Here is a 19,720-nt window from a genome sequence, read left to right as displayed (position 1 = left end):
TTTATCAGGTACCTACATGGAGATTAAGTCAGATTTCGGAAGAGTGGCACAGCCAAAGATAACTAAAGCTGTTCTGTATTAATCTTTTGTACGCTGTGGGTGGACAGGGACTTGCAGCAGCTACACAAAGCAAAGTGCTTTTGCTCTGTCAATTTTAAGTAAAATTAGGGAGAAACTTGCTGAAAGCATCTGGTAGTACAACTTTATAAAGCTTTGTGAACAGAAGGATGATGGGTACAATGCTGAGAGTTGCAAATCAGCATTTGATCTTCTGCTTCCCTTTAACAGACTATTCACGGTATTTTTTAAATATTTTTTGTAGTTTTCAAAAATAACTAAGACTGCTGGCTTGTCAGAAGACATCGTGTGGAACTGCAAGACCCTGCTGAAGGAGAGAGATGTGGTTCTCAAGCTCATGAATAAATGTGAAGAAATTTCAAATAAACTGACAAAACAAGTAACCAAGATTACTGAAGATGGAGGATGCAAATGGAACATTGAGCAACCCTCCATTCTGAACCAGAGGTATTTTATTTTATTTTTACGTTTCAAGGAGTCTTAGATAATAAGCTGTGTTTGAACTCCAGGATTTTCAGTATTGTTCCCTGTGAAAGTGCAACTGTAAGTCTCACTCATCAGATCTTGGGGATCTACACAGTGACGCATGTGCAGTGCTTGAGGGAATGCAATAAATATTTGCAAGTCCATCAGGAAAGCTGGTGAGGAGGATTGTGAATGCAACACAGTGATGCAGTGATAAAACAGTTCAGTTTTTTTATAAATGTAGAATTTTGAGTGATGGGATCCCAAGTTGTTCTGTTTTTCTTTTCGATAAAAAAGTGACAAAACCACAACCACCACTCTAAAGGGGATCCTTATATATCAAGGATGCCAAAATAATTTTCTTTGGTTTCAAAACAGAAGAAGGGGAATTGGTCATGAATGCTTTGTGGATTGTGTGTTTTTTTGTTGTTGGTTTCAGTATCATCAATAATATTTAATTAATTGTATATTCTAAAAAACACTGATTGTGTAACTGTTTTTAAATGGTTATCAATCACTGATTTAAAAGTAAGAAATTCATTGTAATATTCATTTATGATTGGTCAACGTGTATAAGAATTCCAGCACACTGCTTAGTTCAGAAATGCTTTCTGATATTCAGCTGACTGGTGACATGGAGTTGGAGGTGCATTTTCACTACGCCAGGAGATTTGGAGTGGATTAAAATACAAGCAATGTTAAACATTCTGTACTGTGATAAACATAAGTTTAAAAATGTTTCATAGATAGATAAACTAATGACAGCAACATGGTAAAGCTGATATTCTTCTGTTTTCTTTTTTCAAGTTTGGAACTCAAGCCATACCAGAAGATTGGTTTAAACTGGTTAGCGCTTCTTCATAAACATGGACTGAATGGTATTTTGGCTGATGAAATGGTAAGTATGAAACTGACTATTTGACAGTTGTTAGAAGTATTGTAGATATCTTAGTTATAATCTGATTTGGACTTCAAAAAAAAAAAAAAAAGGAAAACATTTGTTTTAGCTAGTACAATTCAAATCACAAACAAATTCTTCAAATGTTTTTCCATCTTTTTCAATATCAGTACCTGCTAAGCTCTTTTTCTCAATTTGAAAGTTCAAGATAAATTGAGATTCATAGGTAGTGATAATTACAAGTCATATGGTCTCCTGAATTAATTAAACCAATTTGTAACACAACAGATAATTCTTGAACTATTCATTTTTATAGCTCTGTGCAATTAAACAGAAAATTAACTCTTCTTGACCATGCTGAGCTGTAGTGAGCCCATTTCTTCAACCTTTCTCTGTCAGTTCCAAAATTGATAGGTAACAATACAAAAAAAGCAATGCAAGCACTTCCTGTTTCTCCAGAATTTTAACCATGTATTGTCAATGTACCTGTCATAAATTTTCTAACAGGATTAAAACCAGGAAATTTTACAGATTTGAGGTTTTGAGTGCTAGTTGCTTTTCATCTTGTGACTTAATTTGAACGAATGGATTGGTTTGCTCCACTAAGACAGAGTTTCTTCCATACTTTTTATGGCAGTAAGCATGACCTCAAGAAAATTTTCTGGTAGCTAAGATTAAACCTTTAAATCCATGGTATAAAAGACAGGTGAGTAAACATTAGCAGAAATGTAAGCCTACTGCAAACAAATGTGATTTCCATATTAAATCCCACTTCAGAAGCAGCTAGAGTCAGTTGCGTGATTGGTTCTTATTGAAAGAAATGATTGGTTTCCAAATGAGTTGTTGTCAGAATCTCAGTTTCTTAAAGCTTTGATGATCTGAACTGAACTGAAAAACTTTGTAAATGAAGTAGGTGAATCACTGATGCTCAAATATCAAGCTGAAAAGGGAATTAACTATGACTGAAAGAATCATCTTCTGAAAACAATGCTGTTTAACAGAGTGATTGTTCTATGCAGATCTGTAGTCTTCAGTTATCACTGATTATGGTGTAATCATCTCAGTAGTATGAAGCTGGTGCATTCTGGAGACTAAATTTTGTTTAAATGGATTTGTATTCTTGTAGGGCTTAGGAAAAACAATTCAAGCTATTGCATTTCTGGCCCATATCTACCAAGAAGGTGATAGTGGTCCACATTTGATAGTTGTGCCAGCTTCAACACTGGGTAAGTTGCAAGTATTGAAGTTACTTGACTTCTAAAAAAAGGTAAAGGAGAGAAATTGTGGATGGGCTATTAAAATTAGGATAACAATTTAAAGAAAGAAATCTGTGTTTTCTCACAATGCTTTTCAGCTCCTCAAGGAATTTGAAGTGGAATGCAAAGTGTAGTGCAAGTATGCTTGTTATAAATTAATTAGACCTTACATGGATTTCTTTAATATAGTGTGTGATTCACAAAAATAATGCTGCTTGACAGTTACAGTTTGAACTTGTTTAGCTAAGTCTGTTATTTACTGAATATTGGCTGAAATTCTGTATCTTCAGGCTGAGCTTAGATACAATTTTTATTGCATTCAAAACATTCAGTGCCTTTTTCCTCCTTGATTCATGCAGTATTTTTAAAGCAGATCAAAATCCTAAAATGATGAGACAAATAGTGTGTTTTAATTTTGTATTTTGATTGTTTAATGAGAGATCAATTAAAAGTGCAAAGAATATAGTGGAGTGAAGTACTTTAGCAAGGCTGATGAATTTTAGGATAAACTAGTCCTTTGGAGTTAAATTGGATTTACTGAAAGACTATGGAAAAGAGAAAGTAGCAATTTTGATTAGGAAGAAAATACTGCTCTTAATTTTTGAAGCCAATACATATCTTACACTTCTAACATATCAAAAAAGGTTTCAGTCAGATCTGTTTGAAAATGCCATTATCAATATGCTTTTAAAACTCACTCCGTTTTTTTTAAGTAACTCAAAAAATGCATGTAATTTAAAACGTGAGGTGTGAATGAGGGTGCTTTTATGAAGTGATATGTGGAGACTCAAATTGTAGCAGCAACTTTGGCCAAGCTTCTATTATTCAGTGCTCTAAAGCCTGAAAAGTACGGTCTGCCAACAACTTCTCAGACTTTACTGTTGGAGGATCCCATCATCCCCAGGCTGGGTCAAACCCAGGAATAGGACAGATGGCAATTGCCAGAAACCCCTTTCTGCGGTTGTATGTGATGGTTTGAGAATAACACTCATGCACCATGTACAAAGATGTTTTTCTTTAGCCTGGTGACATTTCTGGTGGCTGTTTTGATGGCTGCACACCTGGAAATTGATCGAGTTATGAAACTTTGCCAATTCCTAGAGGCATTTCCAATGAAATGATTCTAAATGAAAATAGGTGATAAATGAAGTGATTGCTTTTTGAGGAATTAATTCTTCTGGGGAAGGAATTGGTGAGGAGTTAAGCAATGCAGTAGACACTTAAGTTGTTTTAGACGTAGTAGAAACTGATTTCAATCAGAGTTTAAAGCATGAGCTACTTAAGATAGCAGGAGTCATATAGAAAAGGTTTGCTTATGTTAAACTGTTTTTGAATTGTTTAAGAAAGCTTCTAAATCCTTTTGAAGGAGGAGGCTTTGGAGTCTGATGGTAACTTAGCTTCCCTAAATGTTAACAATTTTTCAGCATTTGGAAAGCTAATTCTTAACATTTGGGAGAAATTTAAGGTATTTGCTTTAAAGTCGAGTTTAGTTTTAATGCTGAGGTGGTTTTGGAATTATGTAAGGCATAAGAAGAAATAACTTGGATTTTTTTATTGATATTTTACAGATAACTGGATAAGAGAAGTTAATCTGTGGTGTCCTGAACTGAATGTCCTTTTTTACTATGGTGAGCAATGTCGTTTAGAAATTAATCTACTCATACCGTTGGATGCATGTTCAGCCTCAGAAAACATTAATTGCTCATAGAAGCATTGTTTTTAGATTATTTTTCTCATACAGGAAAACAGCATTAATTATGTGTATATAATCTTGATTTTACTATGTATTTAGATTTTACATGCATATGTAGTTGTACTCATGTTTTTCATTCCATAGGATCCCAGGAAGATAGGAAACATCTCCGGGCTGACATTAGTAACAGAGCTGTAGATTTCAATGTCATTGTAACTACGTAAGTATAGTAATAAAAAAGCAAAGAAAATCTAGTTACTGTCTACTGACCTCTAGTGATATAACAAAATTTGATCTCTGCCACTTGTATTTCACTAAAAGGCATGAAGGTTTCTTCATTTTTTCTGTCTTGTTGGCAAGAGTTAAAGCCTATGGAGACTGCTTTTTGCAATGTCACTGAATGAGGGAGGTGTGAAGTGTGCTTTGCTAATGAAATTCATAGAATGAATAACTAACAAGCAATATTTAGAATGTGATGAGATGGAAAAGGAATTTCATCTTCTCCAATTAATGATAAAAAGGCTTTTATTAATGCTGTAGCAGAGAGTGTGCATATTTTCTAATAGGTTTGTATGGATTTTTGAGAAGTGGTATGAAGAGCAGTGGCTCATCGAGTAAACTGTAATTATTTGACAGTACTAAACTATGTGTATAATCAAAGAATATTAAGATGTTATAATTACAAAATAAACAAGAGAGTTTGACAAAGCAGATAATGATAACAAAAAGAGAATAGATAGAAAGCTTACCCCTATCCTGGGCTCACTTACAAAATTCCAGCAGAGTGGCTCTCCAGAAGAAATCCTTCCCTGCTCATAGCCAGCTCTTAAATAGGTCTAGGAGGGGTGCAGCCAGGCTCCACCCCTTCCTGCAGCACAGGTGAATTGCCTTCAGCTGTGCTCTTTTGGCTGACTCATGGCTCGCCTCAGGTGATCCATCAGAGGTTCAGGCCGTGACTCAGCAGTTCCCATACATATGTTGTGATTGATTATTTCTAGACAGTTTTACTTAAGGTCTCTGCTGTTCTTTTCTGTAGTTCTTAGAATTGTACAGAATGCAATTCAGTTGCATGAGCCGTATCTTCATGTTACATTTGCTTTTAGTGTTTCTTCTATGATTTATTTTTCTGACAGGTATAACTGTGCAATTAGCAGCTCAGATGATCGAAGTCTGTTTCGCAAGGTGAAGCTTAACTATGCAATTTTTGATGAAGGTCATATGCTCAAGAACATGAGCTCTGTACGCTACCAGCAGCTAATGAGAATTAATGTAAGACACTTGGATGTTTAGTGGAAGGACTGGGGGGGTGACTCCTTGGAGTTTTTTTTTATGTTATCTTTATGGAGAGAAGGAGTTTACATCATGTTTCAGAAACTACAGTATGCAGGTGGACATAAGTTGTGGCATGGTTTTAGGAGTTTATCCTGTGTTGTGATCTCTTTCAAGGGGATGAGTTTCCTATGAGATGTAATTGGGTTCTTACAGCATTGGTACAATTAGGATAGTGGTTCAGATTCAGTATTAAGCAGTTTTCCAGTCTTTGCTTGCAGTACAGATAGTGAAATTGCTGTTCTGAAAACTAAAATGATTTGTGCTGGAATATTGTAGTATTTAAGGATGTATTCTGATAGGTCTGTACTAAAAAAGCTAACATTGAAATAGCTTTTTTTAGAAGTTTGCAGCCTATTCAATGTCATTTTAAAAGATAAATTTGGAATAAGAAGCAATAATAATGAATAAGAAGTAATATACTTATGATCACTTAAATTATTACAACTTATTTTTCAATATTTTCCCCAAAAGCATTTTTAGAAAGTTGATGTTTAAGCCATTAAATTGTGGCTTGTAACTGCAGTTGAAAGCCTGTGTGTAAAGTACTCTTTCACCTTAGAAAAAACAAAATACGTAGGCAACAGTTACTGCATTAATTTTAATTAAGGGAAAAAAAAAAACCAAACAAACAACCCAAAGCACAATACAGACAGGAAGGATTGTCTTACATCTGGGCTAAGCTTCTTGAGTAGTCTTACACTGATCTAAGGTCAGCTTTGCACAGATCCAAAAGCATATTTTTTTTTACTTCCCCCAGTCAACTATTTCGTAAGACTTACGTATGTTTAAAATTTAAATAGTTGTAGTTTAAATCAAGTTCACGTCAGTTCTCAATGGGTGATGTTTCACCTTTCAGTGTTAGTTTTTAACACATTCAACTAGTGTTTCTCACTAGTGTTATTTTTTTTTAATTTGGACAAATAGGCAAAGCATCGCTTACTGCTAACAGGAACCCCAGTTCAGAATAACCTGCTGGAGTTGATGTCTCTCTTGAATTTTGTTATGCCACATATGTTCAGTAGCAGCACAAGTGAAATCCGAAGGATGTTCTCTTCAAAAACAGTGAGTGTTGTATATTCTTTCCTTGAAACTAACTTTTTTTACTATGTCACTGCTGCTAACAAGCAAGTGGTACCTTGTAGAAACAGGTGGTGAAAATCTAGAAAGTGAGACAGTAAAATAAACTATTTCAAGTGAACATATACCATAATAGGATGTCTCAGAATGCTGTCCTATTAGGTCTGTCTCTTCTCGTTGAGTCCTCCATCAGCTTAGAAATTTTACAATAGTGGTGTTATTGCTGGAAACTTCACCCTGTAATTGAATTCTTGCAATATTTTCCATAGAAGACTGCTGAAGAACAAAGCACATATGAAAAGGAAAGGATTGCACATGCAAAGCAGATAATAAAACCATTCATCTTGAGAAGAGTAAAAGATGAGGTAATTATTTATTTTTAAAATAATGGTTCCTGGGTATCAGAAAACCTCATAATCTTTGAGGCTTGTGGAATTTCATGTCAAGTTTCATCAGTGCTGATTTTACATGTTTCTCTAGGAGGAACAAGAATCTTGTTACTGTTCATCTTGAAGTTTGCAAGAACATGACATGCTGTGGTAGTTTTGAATTTCAATGCTCAGTATTTGTTTAATGAAGCTAGGAATTTCAGCTAGGAAAGATCACTAAAAGATTATCTGGTGCACTGAGTAGACATCAAGTGACTTCATTGTCAATTCTGAAAATTCCACTTGTTTGCATCCACTAGCACACGTCTAAGGCTACTCTACAGGGACTGGACTTGCCTCTTGCAGTGGAGAGAGAGGTCTGGGACCTGTTATCCTGAGGATCGTGTATTGCTGGTCATGTGAGATCATAGAATCACCAAGGTTGGATAAGACCGCCAAGATCATCCAGTCCAACCGTCCACCTGTCACCAATATTTTCCATTAAACCATGTCCCCAAGTACAGCATCTAAACATTTCTTCAACGCCTCCAGGGTCAGTGGCTCTGCTGCCTCTCTAGGCAGCTTTTTCCAGTGCCTAACCACTCTTTCGGAATAGTTTTTTTTCCTAGTGTCCAACCTGAATCTCTCCTGTCTCAGCTTGAGGCCGTTCCCTCTAATCCTGTCACTAGTTACATAAGAGAAGAGGCTGACTCCCTCCTTGCCACAACCTCCTTTCAGGTAGTTGTAGAGAGTGATAATGTTCCCCTGAGCCTCCTCCAGACTAAGTAATGGTACTTCACAGAATCACAGAATTGTAGGGGTTGGGAGGGACCTCCAGAGATCATCGAGTCCAACCCCCCTGCCAAAGCAGGTTCCCTACAGCAGGTCGCACAGGTTGGCATCCAGGCAGGTCTTGAACATCTCCAGAGAAGGAGACTCCACCACCTCCCTGGGCAGCCTGTTCCAGTGCTCCGTCACCTCACTGTAAAGAAGTTCTTGTGCACATTTGTGCGGAACTTCCTATGCTGCAATTTCCAGCTGTTTCCCCTTGTCCTGTCTCCACTCACCACTGAAAAGAGTCTGTCCTTGCCATTCTGCCACCCACACCTTAGATACTTATAGACCTGGATCAGGTCCCCTCTCAGTCTTTTCTCAAGGCTGAACAGACTCAGTTCACTCAGCCTTTCTTCATAAGAGAGATGCTCCAGGCCCTTCACCATCTTTGTGGCCCTCCGCTGGACTCTTTCCAAGAGATCTCTGTCCTTTTTGTACTGGGGAGCCCAGAACTGGACGCAGTACTCCAAATGAGGCCTTACCAGGGCAGAGTAGAGGAGGAGGATCACCTCCCTTGACCTGCTGGCCACACTCTTTTTAATGCATCCCAGAATGCCATTGGCCCTCTTGGCTACAAGGGCACACTGCTGGCTCATGGCCAACCTGTCGTCCACCAGGACACCCAGGTCACTCTCTGCAGAGCTCCCTTCCAGCAGGTCATCTCCCAACCTGTACTGGTGCATGCAATTATTCCTCCCCAGATGCAAGACTCTACACTTGCTTTTGTTAAACCTCATCCAGTTTTTTTTGCTCAGCTCTCCAGCCTGTTCAGGCCTCGCTGAATGGCAGCACGGCTTTCAGGCATGTCAGCCAATCCTCCCAACTTTGTATCATCAGCAAACTTGCTGAGGGTGGCCACTATCCCCTCATCAAGGTCATTGATGAAGATGTTGAACCAGACCGGACCCTGCACAGACCCCTGGGAGACACCACTGGTTACAGGTCTCCAGCCAGACTCTGCACCGCCGACAACCCTCTGCTCTCTGCCAGTCAGCCAGTTCTCAATCCACCTCACTGTCCACTTATCTATCATCTTCCTCAACTTTGTTATAAGGATGTCATGGGGGACAGTATCAAAAGCCTTGCTGAAATCAAGGTAGACTACATCCACTGCTCTCCCCCCATCCACCCGGCCAGAGACAACATCATGGAAGGCTACCAGGTTGGTCAAGCACGACCTCCCCCTGGTGAACCTGTGCTGACTACTACTGATAACCTCCTTTTCTTCCAGTTGTCTGGAGATGACATCCAGCACCAGCAGTTCCATCACCTTTCCAGGGACAGAGGTGAGGCTGACTGGCCTATAATTGCCTGGATCTTCCTTCCTGCCCTTTTCGAAGACTGGAGTGACATTGGCTATCCTCCATTCTTCAGGCACCTCCTCTGTCCTCGAAGACCTCTCAAAGATGACAGAAAGCAATTCAGCAATCACCTCTGCCAGCTCCCTCAGCACCCGTGGATGCATCCCATCGGGTCCCATGGATTTGTGAACATTGGTGTTGCCTAGGCGCTCTCGGACCACCTCTTCCCTGACCGAAGGGAGGTCTTCCATTCCCCAGACCCTCTCACTAACCTCCAGGGTCTCGGATTCCCGAGGGGGAGCTTTTTCACTGAAGACAGAAGCAAAGAAAGCATTCAGTATCTCTGCCTTCTCAGCATCCCCCATTATCAGAACACCCCCGTCACTTAGCAGGGGAGCCACATTCTCCTTAGTCTTCCTTTTACTGTTAACATACTTAAAAAAGCCTTTTTTATTATCCTTTATCCCCTTCGCCAGATTTAATTCCAGACGGGCTTTAGCCTTCCTCGTCGCATCCCTGCAGGCCCTGACAACATTCCTGTATTCTTCCCAAGTAGTCAGACCCTTTTTCCACATTTCATAGGCCTTCTTCTTTCCTTTGAGTTTGCGCACGAGCTCCTTGCTCATCCACACAGGTCTCCTGCCACCCTTTCCCGGTTTCTTCCTCACAGGGACGCACCGATCCTGAGCTTGGAAGAAGAGCTGCTTAAATGCTGACCAGCTCTCACAGGCCCCCATACCTTCTAACACCCTAGCCCACAGGATAGCTCCAAGTAGGTCCCAGAAGAGATCGAAGTTGGCTCTCCTGAAGTCCAGGATAGCAATCCTACTTTTTGCTTTACTTCTTCAACTCAGGATCTTGAACTCCACCATCTCGTGGTCATTACAACCCAAGCTGCCTCCGACCTTTACTTCCCTGACAAGCCCTTCTCAATTAGTGAGAATAAGGTCCAGCAGTACCCCTCTTCTCGTCGATTCCTCAACCACCTGCATCAGGAAGTTGTCATCAACACATTGCAGGAACCGTCTGGACCGTGCATGCCTGGCCACATTGCTTTTCCAGCAAATATCTGGATAAGCATGGGGATAAGCATCCCCATAAGCACCAGTGCCTGGGATCATGACGCTGCTTCCAGTTGCTTGTGGAAGGCCTCATCAACCTCCTCCTCCTGATCAGGGGGCTTGTGCTCCAAGCCCCTCACCAGCTTCATTGCCTTTGTCTGAACACACTGCAGGACCTCAATGTCTGTCTCATAGTGAGGGGCCCAAAACTGAATGCAGTACTCAGTATCCACCCTCACCGGTGCTGAGTATAGAGGACTGATTTCTTCTCTGCTCTTGTTGAGAAAACACTATTTCTGGTGCAAGCCAGGATGCCATTGGTCTTCTTGGCCAATTGGGCACACTGTTGTTTCATTTAGCTGAGTGTTAACCAGTACCCCCAGATCTGTTTCCTCTACACAGTCTTCCAGCCACTCTGCCCCAGGCCTTTAGTGTTGCCTGGGGTTGTTGAGGCCAAAGTGCAGGATGTGGCACTTGGTCTTGTTGAACTTCATCCTGTAGGTTTCAATCCAGCCTGCTCAGAGCCCTCTGTAGGGCCTTCCTACCCCCGGGCGGATCAGCACTTCTGCTCAAGTTGATCTCATTTGCATACTTACTGAGTGTGTGCTCAATCCACTCGTCCTGGTTATCAATAAAGATACCGAACAGGTTAGTCCCCATAATGGACCCCTGGGTAATATCACTCACGACCAGTCGCCAGCTGGATTTAACTTCACTCACCACCGCTCTCTGGGCTTGGCCTTCGGGCCAGTTCTTTACCTGGCAAAGTGTGTACCTGTCCAAGCCATACCCTACCAGCTTCTCTGGGAAAATACTGTGGGAGACAGTGTCAAAGGCTTTGATGAAATCTATGTACACATCACATCAACACATAGAATCATAGAATCACCAAGGTTGGAAAAGACCTAAAAGATCATCCAGTCCAACCATTCACCTATTACCAATAGCTCCCACTAAACCATGTCCCTCAACACAACATCCAGTCTTTGCTTGAACATCCCCAGGGTCGGTGACTCCACCACCTCCCTGGGCAGTCCATTCCAGTGTCTGACCACCCTTTCTGAAAAGTAATACTTCCTAATGTCCAGCTTGAATCTCCCCTGCCGTAGCTTGAAACCATTCCCTCTGGTCCTATCACTAATGACATGAGAGAAGAGGCTGACCCCCAGCTCACTACAGCCTCCCTTCAGGAAGTTATAGAGCACAGGAAGTATAGTTATACATCAACAGCCTTTCCTTCAACCACCTGACAAATCACTCAGTCATATAAGGAGATGAGGTTGGTCAAGCAGGACATGTCTTTCATGAACCAATGCTGGCTGGGCCTGATTCCTTGCTTGTCCTACACATGTTGTGTGATCTCCCTTATGATGATCTGCTCCATAACCTTGCCTAGCACCAAGGTCAGGCTGACAGGCCTGTAGTTCCTTAAATTCCCCTTATGACCCTTCTTGTAGATGGGTGTTATGCTGGCAAGACTCCAATCCTCTGGGACTTCTCTGGTTGACCAGCAGTGCTGGTAGATAATGAATTGCCAAGCTGCTTTCCAACTCTGCCAGCTCCCTCAGCACCCTCTGGTGCGTCTCATCTGGCCCCATGAACATGTGGCAGTCCAGATGAAGCACTAGGTCTGTTTCTATCAGAATCATGGGGAGGTTTGTTCATCCCAGACTTCCAGATCAGGCTAGAGTACCCCATGGATAACTAGTCTGACTTTTAAAGAGAGATGTAAGGGAGATATTGAGAACTTCAGTCTTTTCTTTTTTTCCCAGTGGACATGTTCTCTCCTGCATCCACTAGAGGATGGAGATTCTCCTTAGCCCTCCTCTTACTATTTGTAAAAAAAAGTTTTTTGTTTTCTCTTAACCCAACACCAAGTTGAGTTCAAGCTGGGCTTCTGTTCTTTCTATCTCCCTAAGCATCCTGACAACTTCTTTGTACTTTCCTTGAGTTGCCCATCCCTTCTTCCACAGGAAGCAAATTCTCTTTTTCTCCTGGAGCCTCAGGAAAAGCTCCCTGTTCATCCACTCTGGTTGTCTTCCCCACCAGCTCATCTTGCACAAGGGGATAACCTGTTCCTGTGCCTTTAAGACTTCCTTCTTCCAGGGTGACCAGCCTTCCTGGACCCCTTTGCCCTTCAGGTCTGAATTCCAAGGGGCCCTCCCTACCGGTGTCCTGAGAAGTTCAAAGTTTGCCCTCCAGAAGTCCAAAGCAGCAGTTTTGCTGCACCCCCTTCCTTCACCAGAAATCGAGAACTCTCCCATTTTGCAGTCACTCTGTCCAAGACAGCTCCTGACCTCCATGTTTCCCACCAGTCTTCTTCTGTGAACACCGGGTCTAGCAGGGCATCTCTCCTGGTAGTCTCTTTTACCAGCTGTGTTAGGATGATGCAGGATGACATTTTACTTTAATTCAAAGTGTTAAGGCAGTAAATGATCATGTATACTTTTTTGCATGTGATGGACTAAAAACAGATTATGTTGCTATCATCCAAATGTTTCTTTTTCAGTTTAAATTCAGAACTTAGCTAAATCCTTCTTTAATGCATGCAGTTCTGAACAGACTGGAAAAACATAACAATTTGAAGAGGTGTCTTTCTGTGATTCACGTGCACTTAGTAGTCAGTAGGTTCAAAAATAGTTTGCTTTGATTAGCAGGAAAGTGGGTTCCTAGTAGTATGTTTTATTTTGTTCAGGTGCTGGTTTTCGGTTGGTTGTTTTTTTCTTTGGAAGTGTTCAGATCATGTTATTTTAGGAGATGTGTGATGCGTAATTCAAGACAAGTTCTGAATTTGTAAGTCGAACTACTGACTTGGTTTCAATTAGCAAAGTTGCAGCCAATGGAAGAAGTTGGCATGAAGGGAATTAGTAGAATAACTTAAGAGTAGGCTTGTAAAATAGAACCCGGTACATTTTTATTTTCTCAGGTCCTTAAACAACTACCTCCCAAAAAAGATCACATTGAATTATGTGCCATGTCTGAGAAGCAAGAGCAACTATACTGTGATCTCTTAAACAAGCTGAAGAAGACTATGAAGGGTAACGGTATATGATGGCTTCATTTCCTTTTGCTGTTTTTTTTTTTCCTAAGCTTAGATTTCTGTTGAGTGGAACTACAAAGTTTTTGCTTTGTAAAGATGTTTAATACTCATAAAGTGACTATATCCCTTGTATGATTTATTTTTAAATAGCAGAAATATTGAATATAAGGAGTTTTCCTTAAAACTAATGTTCTCCTGAGAGATGAAGATGCATCCAGATGTGTGCTGCTTCTGAATATACCTTATTTTTTTGTTGGCAGAGAAAAACTCTGATATGGGAAATGCAATGATGCAACTTAGAAAAATGGCTAATCACCCTCTCTTACATCGTCAGTATTACACAGCTGACAAACTCAAGACAATGTCTAAACTTATGCTCAAGGTAAGGTGATGAGATTCAGCAGCAGTCTCTGATTCCTCAGAATTTTTATTGTAACTTGAATTTATTTTTATTGTCAGTCCTTAGATCAAAAGTGTGTCTTTGTAAACCTTAATTCATTATTGCTGCTTTTTGTTTTTCTGCATCTATCCAGCCAAGTTCTGTGTGTTTTAACACTCTGTCTTCTAGAACCAAGGTTAAATGGAGAGAATAGTTCTGAGATTGCAGTCATCATCTTTTCTGTGACCCTTACCCTTTAACACCTCTTCCCCCTAAACCAAAACTTAAAACCATAATACTTAAGAAAATGTCTCAGGAGGAGGGCATCTGGTTTTATTAGTGTTTTCTGAGCAGCAAGGAATGTAGGCGATATAGATGTAAAAACAGGGCACTGATGTATTCAAGTATTGAGGGTTTTTTGGTCGCACATCTGCAGTTAGAGCCTGTGGAGTTGGGGAAAAATTACTGCATCTTTCTAAAGTGCAAACAAAAGAGATCTTGGGACATGCAGGAGGGTATACTCTGAGAAAGCTGCAGCTGGCTTTGAGTATCTGTAGCTTTGCTAAAAATAAAGCCAGTCAGGGTTGGGGGGAAGGGAAGAAGTCATTCATTTTTATGAAGGATTCTTGTCCCTTTTTTATTCCTTCTCATGCCATCGTACTCTCCAGATGTGGCTTTTCTTTTCCTCTTTCTTCCAGGCATGACATCCCTCTACCCACCCTACATCTTGGGCTGGGCTTCCCATGTCTTCTACCATCTAACCAAGGATTGGATCTCCCTTTTAGGGAGTGTGTCTTCAGGGGAAGAGGTCTGATACAGGGGCAAAAGGTCGTAGGGCTTGATGAGAACTAGGTAATGGCTGTGGAGGTTGAGAATATACTTAGTTTTTGATAGCACAAATTCTTGTAAGAGTTAAATTGTAAAGTGACAATCTTCTATTATAAACCTGGGGTTGCAGATTTCATCTTCTGTTGCTTGTATGAGCCATGCTCTGGCATTTGTCAATGTCTAGTTGTGCTGCTTTTTGTTCTTACAGAAACTGTGGATGTAATTGGTTTTTTATTTCCTTGTCTGTGTATCAAGATTGTATATTGTATTGTTTTCCTTCATTTTTGCTAATAGGAACCCACACATTGTGACGCTAATCCTGACCTTATCTTTGAAGATATGACAGTAATGACAGATTTTGAATTGCATTTGCTTTGTAAGCAATATACTCATGTCAGTGACTTCAAGTTAGATATGGATCAGATTTTGGATTCGGGAAAGTTTAGAGTATTGGAACGCCTTCTATCTGACCTTAAAGAGAAGGTTTGTACTACAAATCATTGAAATGTCCTTTGCTGTCTTTAGAATGGCTGGCACCAAAAAAAAGCTCACCATCTGGTCACAAGCAGCTGTATGTGCTACTCAGTTGCTTTTGTATGGAGTATTACAGTCTGATTTAATGTGTGTGCAGTGCACTGCTTTTAACATGTAGTCCTACTTTTGTACTTTGCTCTATAGACAATAAGATTACACAGTGACAGTAAGCTTCCTCATTTTTCAAGTGCTGAATTTTCTAACCCAAGTTAACATGACAATTAGTAGGTAGGCACAGTGTTGCTTTCACAGCTCATAAGGGTTGAATCATCTGACTTTCTTTTGGCCTTTGAATAAGACTATTAATTTGGCTTAATACATGGCTGTTTTAACATGAACATAAGGTGTCATTTTTTTGAGTTACAAATTCAAATTGGCTTATTCTGCAAATAAGCATGTAGCCAAATATTTCAACAGGGAGCTATGATATGGAAAACAGCTCAAATTTAACAGTTTTTAACATATTTTTATAGGTCTGTCACTCTTGCACTTGACTTGTGATTTCGAGGTTGTTTAATTGACCCAAGTACAAAATAACTAAAAAAACTTCTGGCTCTAACTAAAAGTGGATTAACACAACAGAAATACTGTACATGTTTTATTAACAGTCAGTCTGCAGTCTTAGTAATGTCAGCTTTGTTTTTCAGTTTGGAAATCAGGGATTCTAAGTAAAATCACTTTTTAAATGCAAATAATACATTTGTCTAGTTCATCACTTTAACTGGAGTGTTTTAAAACTTTTGTTTTTCTATGTCATTTCCAGGGTGACAGAGTTGTGTTGTTTAGCCAGTTTACAATGGTACTGGATATCTTGGAAGTTTTCCTAAAACATTGGCAACACAGGTATATTAGGTTGGATGGAAAAACACAGATTTCTGACAGGTATGTGACTTCTGTTTGTTTTCTGAAGGCAGTTGAAGAAATGGATTTGCCATTTGTGAGAGGATCTGACTTACTAACCTTTGTTTTCTAACATATAGAATGTTGTATTTGCTGGGAATTTACTCTAGTAGGAGTTTAATGTTGAATTTCAGATTGCCTTAACAAGGTTGAGGCTGAAAGGTGAGTTTAGAAGATCAGATTGTCGTTAGCATATCCACCTGGAAAACTTTCAACTTCGCTATAAATGATGTTTTGATTTGCTTTTATGTCAGCATGACTTTTGTTAAGGCTCACCTGTAGACACTTCCCGTTTCCTGGAATCTTTTTTCAGATGCTCTTTTCTTCTTTCAATAATCAAGTTATTGGTATGATGTTACTTCCCACTTGCAGCTGAAATCTCTACTCTTCTTAACTTTCAAGTGCAATTAGTGCAAGACAGTTGTGAACCTAAATTCTTCACTGTCCTGTCACCTGTTTTGCCATAGTCCTCCCCACCCTCTTCCACCAGCTTATTCTTTGTATTCCGTGATGATAATCCAAAATCTTATTCCAAACATCACTTCATTCTTTGCTCTGTCTTACCAATCTTTAAGTATGTGCTGGTCACCCCTTAGAATTGTCACACCTTTTCCTTTATGCCTAACATCTGTACTTTTGAGTTGCTTTGCAATCCCCCTGGCCTCTTCCTCAGATCATAATTATAACTTCTATATTTAACTCTGAAGCAAGAATTTTGTTGTTTTCTAAGACCTGATGCATGTGTTCCTATGTTCCGTAGGATACATCTAATAGATGAGTTCAATACAGATATGGGTATATTTGTGTTCCTCCTGTCAACCAAAGCTGGTGGCTTGGGAATCAATCTGACTTCAGCGAATGTTGTTATTCTTCATGACATCGATTGCAATCCATACAATGATAAGCAAGCAGAAGATCGATGCCATAGAGTAGGTCAAACAAGGTAAGACTTCTTAGTTATGATGCTTCTCTTGGACGCAAACAGTTTGATTTAAAGATTCCATTTTAATCAGATTTCTGTAAGCCGTCTCTGGATTGCTTGGAATAGTTGCAGTTGTCTTACAATTGCATGGTTGTAGGTGGAACTAACCTTAATTACATTCTACTCTAATTTTTCATTTTTCCGCAGTTCACATCAGTTCTTAGCACCAGAAATTTATATGAAGACTGGTCGCAAGTCATTGGAACTGGCTGAAAAAGCTGGTTGTTTTCTTCCAAAGACTTCTAAGCTTTAAAATGCTGCAGTGCCTTAAAGAAAGGATCAGTTTTCTGCTCTGTTTTCTTCACTAAGGAATAAGTTGTGAGCCATAGAATGTGTTTAGTAAATGGTATTTTGCTTGTAGTATCAGATTGAGAAATATTCAGTTGTTTCTATGAACGTGAGTTTTTTGAGACCATACAGACCCTTGTGCTGGATGAGGAGAAAACAAGTTTTCTGTCAGTATGGAGCATAACTGGTCCAAAGAGGGAAACTGTCTGCTTTAGTATTGTTGTAAACTACTGCCATTCAAACAAAGGCATGAGTCCTTTCCTTTTACACTGATCCAAAGAAACTGTAAAGGTGTATTTATCCTATTTTGTGCTTTTCAGAGAAGTAAAAGTCATAAAGCTGATCAGTAAAGGGACTATTGAAGAATCCATGCTCAAAATGAATCAGCAGAAATTGAAGTTAGAACAAGATATGACTGCAGCAGATTTGGGTAAGTCTCTTGCCAGAAATGATTTCACCTTACATGAGTTAAGGAGATCACTGCAATATATTATTCCAAAAAACTGCACTCGTAATTAAGATGAGACAATTTTTAGTTCCACTTTAAACTAGAAAAATGTATTGTGCCAGTTTACTTTTCAGCTTGACAGGAAGTGTCCCTTGAATCTAACACGCAGACCAAAAGCTTGCAAGTAGAGGATTGTGTACAGTTTTGAGATTCTAGACTTTCGTCAGTTTATGTAAAATACTTATTGCTCTCCTAATGTATGTTTTGATTCTTCAGGAGAAGAAGGGGCCATTCCAGCAGATATAGCCACGCTATTGAAAGCCTCATTAGGTCTCTAAATTGTAAATATGTGGAATTTAAGGAAGAAATGAAATGCCATACCCCCGAGGACTCTTATGTTATTGATGACCATGAGTTTTCTGAAGTTTTATAACTTTTTGTAGTTTCTTCATTTTATTCCTCATGGTATTGATAATTTTTAACACTGGTAGCATTCTTTCGATGCTTGAAAACATAAACAGTACAAGTCTATCAACATCAGATGCTGAAGAAACATTATTTTACAGGACGTTTTTCAAAATGGGGACCTACGTAGTAATTGTTTTAATAAATCTGCTACTGCTTAAGATTTGTCAGTATTTTTGTAATTATTTCTACCTCCAGACGTATAAATAAACTGTCTGTTTCACTGGATTGTGCTTGTAGATTTCTTTTATATGTGCCTTATTTGACAATGCCTAAGTCTGTTTCTGCTTGTTCTGGTTCTTTTGACGTACTGTCCTGGTTTTGTATCAGTTTGTTCAAATAAAATTCCATGCGTTATCAACACGTTCTCATGTTGTGGTTATTGGGAGAGGAGGGTGGAACTGATAACTTGCATGATGCAAATCAGAGCCAGCTTTCAAACTATCCAAAGTGCTCCATTTGACCTGACTTCTCTTATCTGTTAGTAAATATTTACTATTATCTCACTGTATTCAAATAAAAGTTGCTTTAGAATACAGATTATGAAAATGGGAGTTCCTGCCTGTAGTAGAAATGCTAAGTCACAGCCTGAAGCAGTGATTGAACACCTGGTGGAAGGCAGGGCCAGCAGGGGAGCTCAGGTGCATGCAATGTACCTGAGTGATTGGAAGGGATGGAGCCAGGATCTACCCCTTCCCAGACCTCAGTTAAGGGTTGGCAGTCGATGCAAGGGTATTTTCTTGAAAATCCCTGTGTACCTGAGGCTTTTTTGCAGGTAAGAAGCATCTTTTCTTTATTTCTGTGCCTAAAACTGTTGCATTTGAGCAGGTCTTTGCTTGCTGTAGCCTAGGACCTTGCTACTCTGCTGTCACTGCTGCGCTTTCCTTTGTATTACAGTGACGAGTTTTCTGCTCAGGTTGTAATTTTCTTAGTCAGTCCTGGAGATACCAGGTCTACGATCTGATAGTGAAGTGCCCTAGTCACAGAACTTATGTCACAGGATTGCAGAACTGTAGGGATTGGAAGGGACTTCTAGGAATCATTGAGTTCAACTCCCCTCCTAAGGCAGGCTCCCATAGCAGGTTCATGGCTAAGTGTGCAGGCAGATCTTGAGTATCTCTGTAGAAGGAGAGTCCACTGTCTCTTAGCACATCTTGTTCCAGTGCTTTATCACTGATAGTAAATAAGTTCATTCTTGTGTTAGTGTGGAGCTTCCTGTGTTCTAGATTCTGCCCGTTGTCCCTTTTTCTTTTGTTGTTCACCACCAAGAGTCTTATCTCTTACAGCTTGGCTTCAACACTTGAGATATTTATAAACAGTGATGAGATTCCCTCTCAGGAAACAAAAAATTATGAGGAGCTACAACAAGGCATGCAGGAATTGCAAGGGCAAATGGAGACTGCATATTCAGATCTATGCGGGAACGAACCTTGCTTCTTTTTCTGCTGATACCTCTTAGTTTCTGAACTGCTTAGTGGTTGGTTTATGTTACT

General features: G+C 39.8%; 1 protein-coding gene and 1 long non-coding RNA gene across 13 annotated transcripts in view; both read left to right on the top strand.

The window, feature by feature from the left end:
• SMARCAD1 (SWI/SNF-related, matrix-associated actin-dependent regulator of chromatin, subfamily a, containing DEAD/H box 1) overlaps positions 1-18,455 on the top strand; it is a 45,001-nt gene extending 26,546 nt beyond the window's left edge. The window contains exons 10-24 of one of the 2 annotated variants that reach the window (XM_042811491.1): positions 323-525; positions 1,351-1,441; positions 2,568-2,667; positions 4,266-4,325; positions 4,535-4,610; positions 5,524-5,659; positions 6,647-6,784; positions 7,069-7,164; positions 13,290-13,401; positions 13,664-13,785; positions 14,905-15,093; positions 15,908-16,026; positions 16,805-16,987; positions 17,635-17,744; positions 18,039-18,455. In XM_042811491.1, coding sequence (XP_042667425.1) covers positions 323-525; positions 1,351-1,441; positions 2,568-2,667; positions 4,266-4,325; positions 4,535-4,610; positions 5,524-5,659; positions 6,647-6,784; positions 7,069-7,164; positions 13,290-13,401; positions 13,664-13,785; positions 14,905-15,093; positions 15,908-16,026; positions 16,805-16,987; positions 17,635-17,744; positions 18,039-18,100 — 1,797 coding nt within the window. In that variant the 3' untranslated portion in view covers positions 18,101-18,455. Of the gene's footprint in view, positions 1-322; positions 526-1,350; positions 1,442-2,567; positions 2,668-4,265; positions 4,326-4,534; positions 4,611-5,523; positions 5,660-6,646; positions 6,785-7,068; positions 7,165-13,289; positions 13,408-13,663; positions 13,786-14,904; positions 15,094-15,907; positions 16,027-16,804; positions 16,988-17,634; positions 17,745-18,038 lie in introns of both variants that reach the window. The other variant, XM_042811489.1, reaches the window with a different exon arrangement.
• Positions 18,456-18,857: 402 nt separating this feature from the next.
• The window catches only part of LOC122156619, a 58,453-nt gene continuing 57,590 nt past the window's right edge, over positions 18,858-19,720 (top strand). For all 11 annotated transcript variants that reach the window (XR_006167559.1, XR_006167563.1, XR_006167566.1 and 8 more), the window contains exon 1: positions 18,858-19,002. This is a non-coding gene — a long non-coding RNA (uncharacterized LOC122156619). The remainder of the gene's footprint in view (positions 19,003-19,720) is intronic.

The sequence above is a fragment of the Centrocercus urophasianus genome, unplaced genomic scaffold (genome assembly GCF_019232065.1).
Source record: "Centrocercus urophasianus isolate 14NV4802_14NV808 unplaced genomic scaffold, USGS_Curo_1.0 seq_13, whole genome shotgun sequence".
Classification (NCBI taxonomy): Eukaryota; Metazoa; Chordata; class Aves; order Galliformes; family Phasianidae; genus Centrocercus; species Centrocercus urophasianus.
This window is presented reverse-complemented; position numbering and strand designations above follow the sequence as displayed.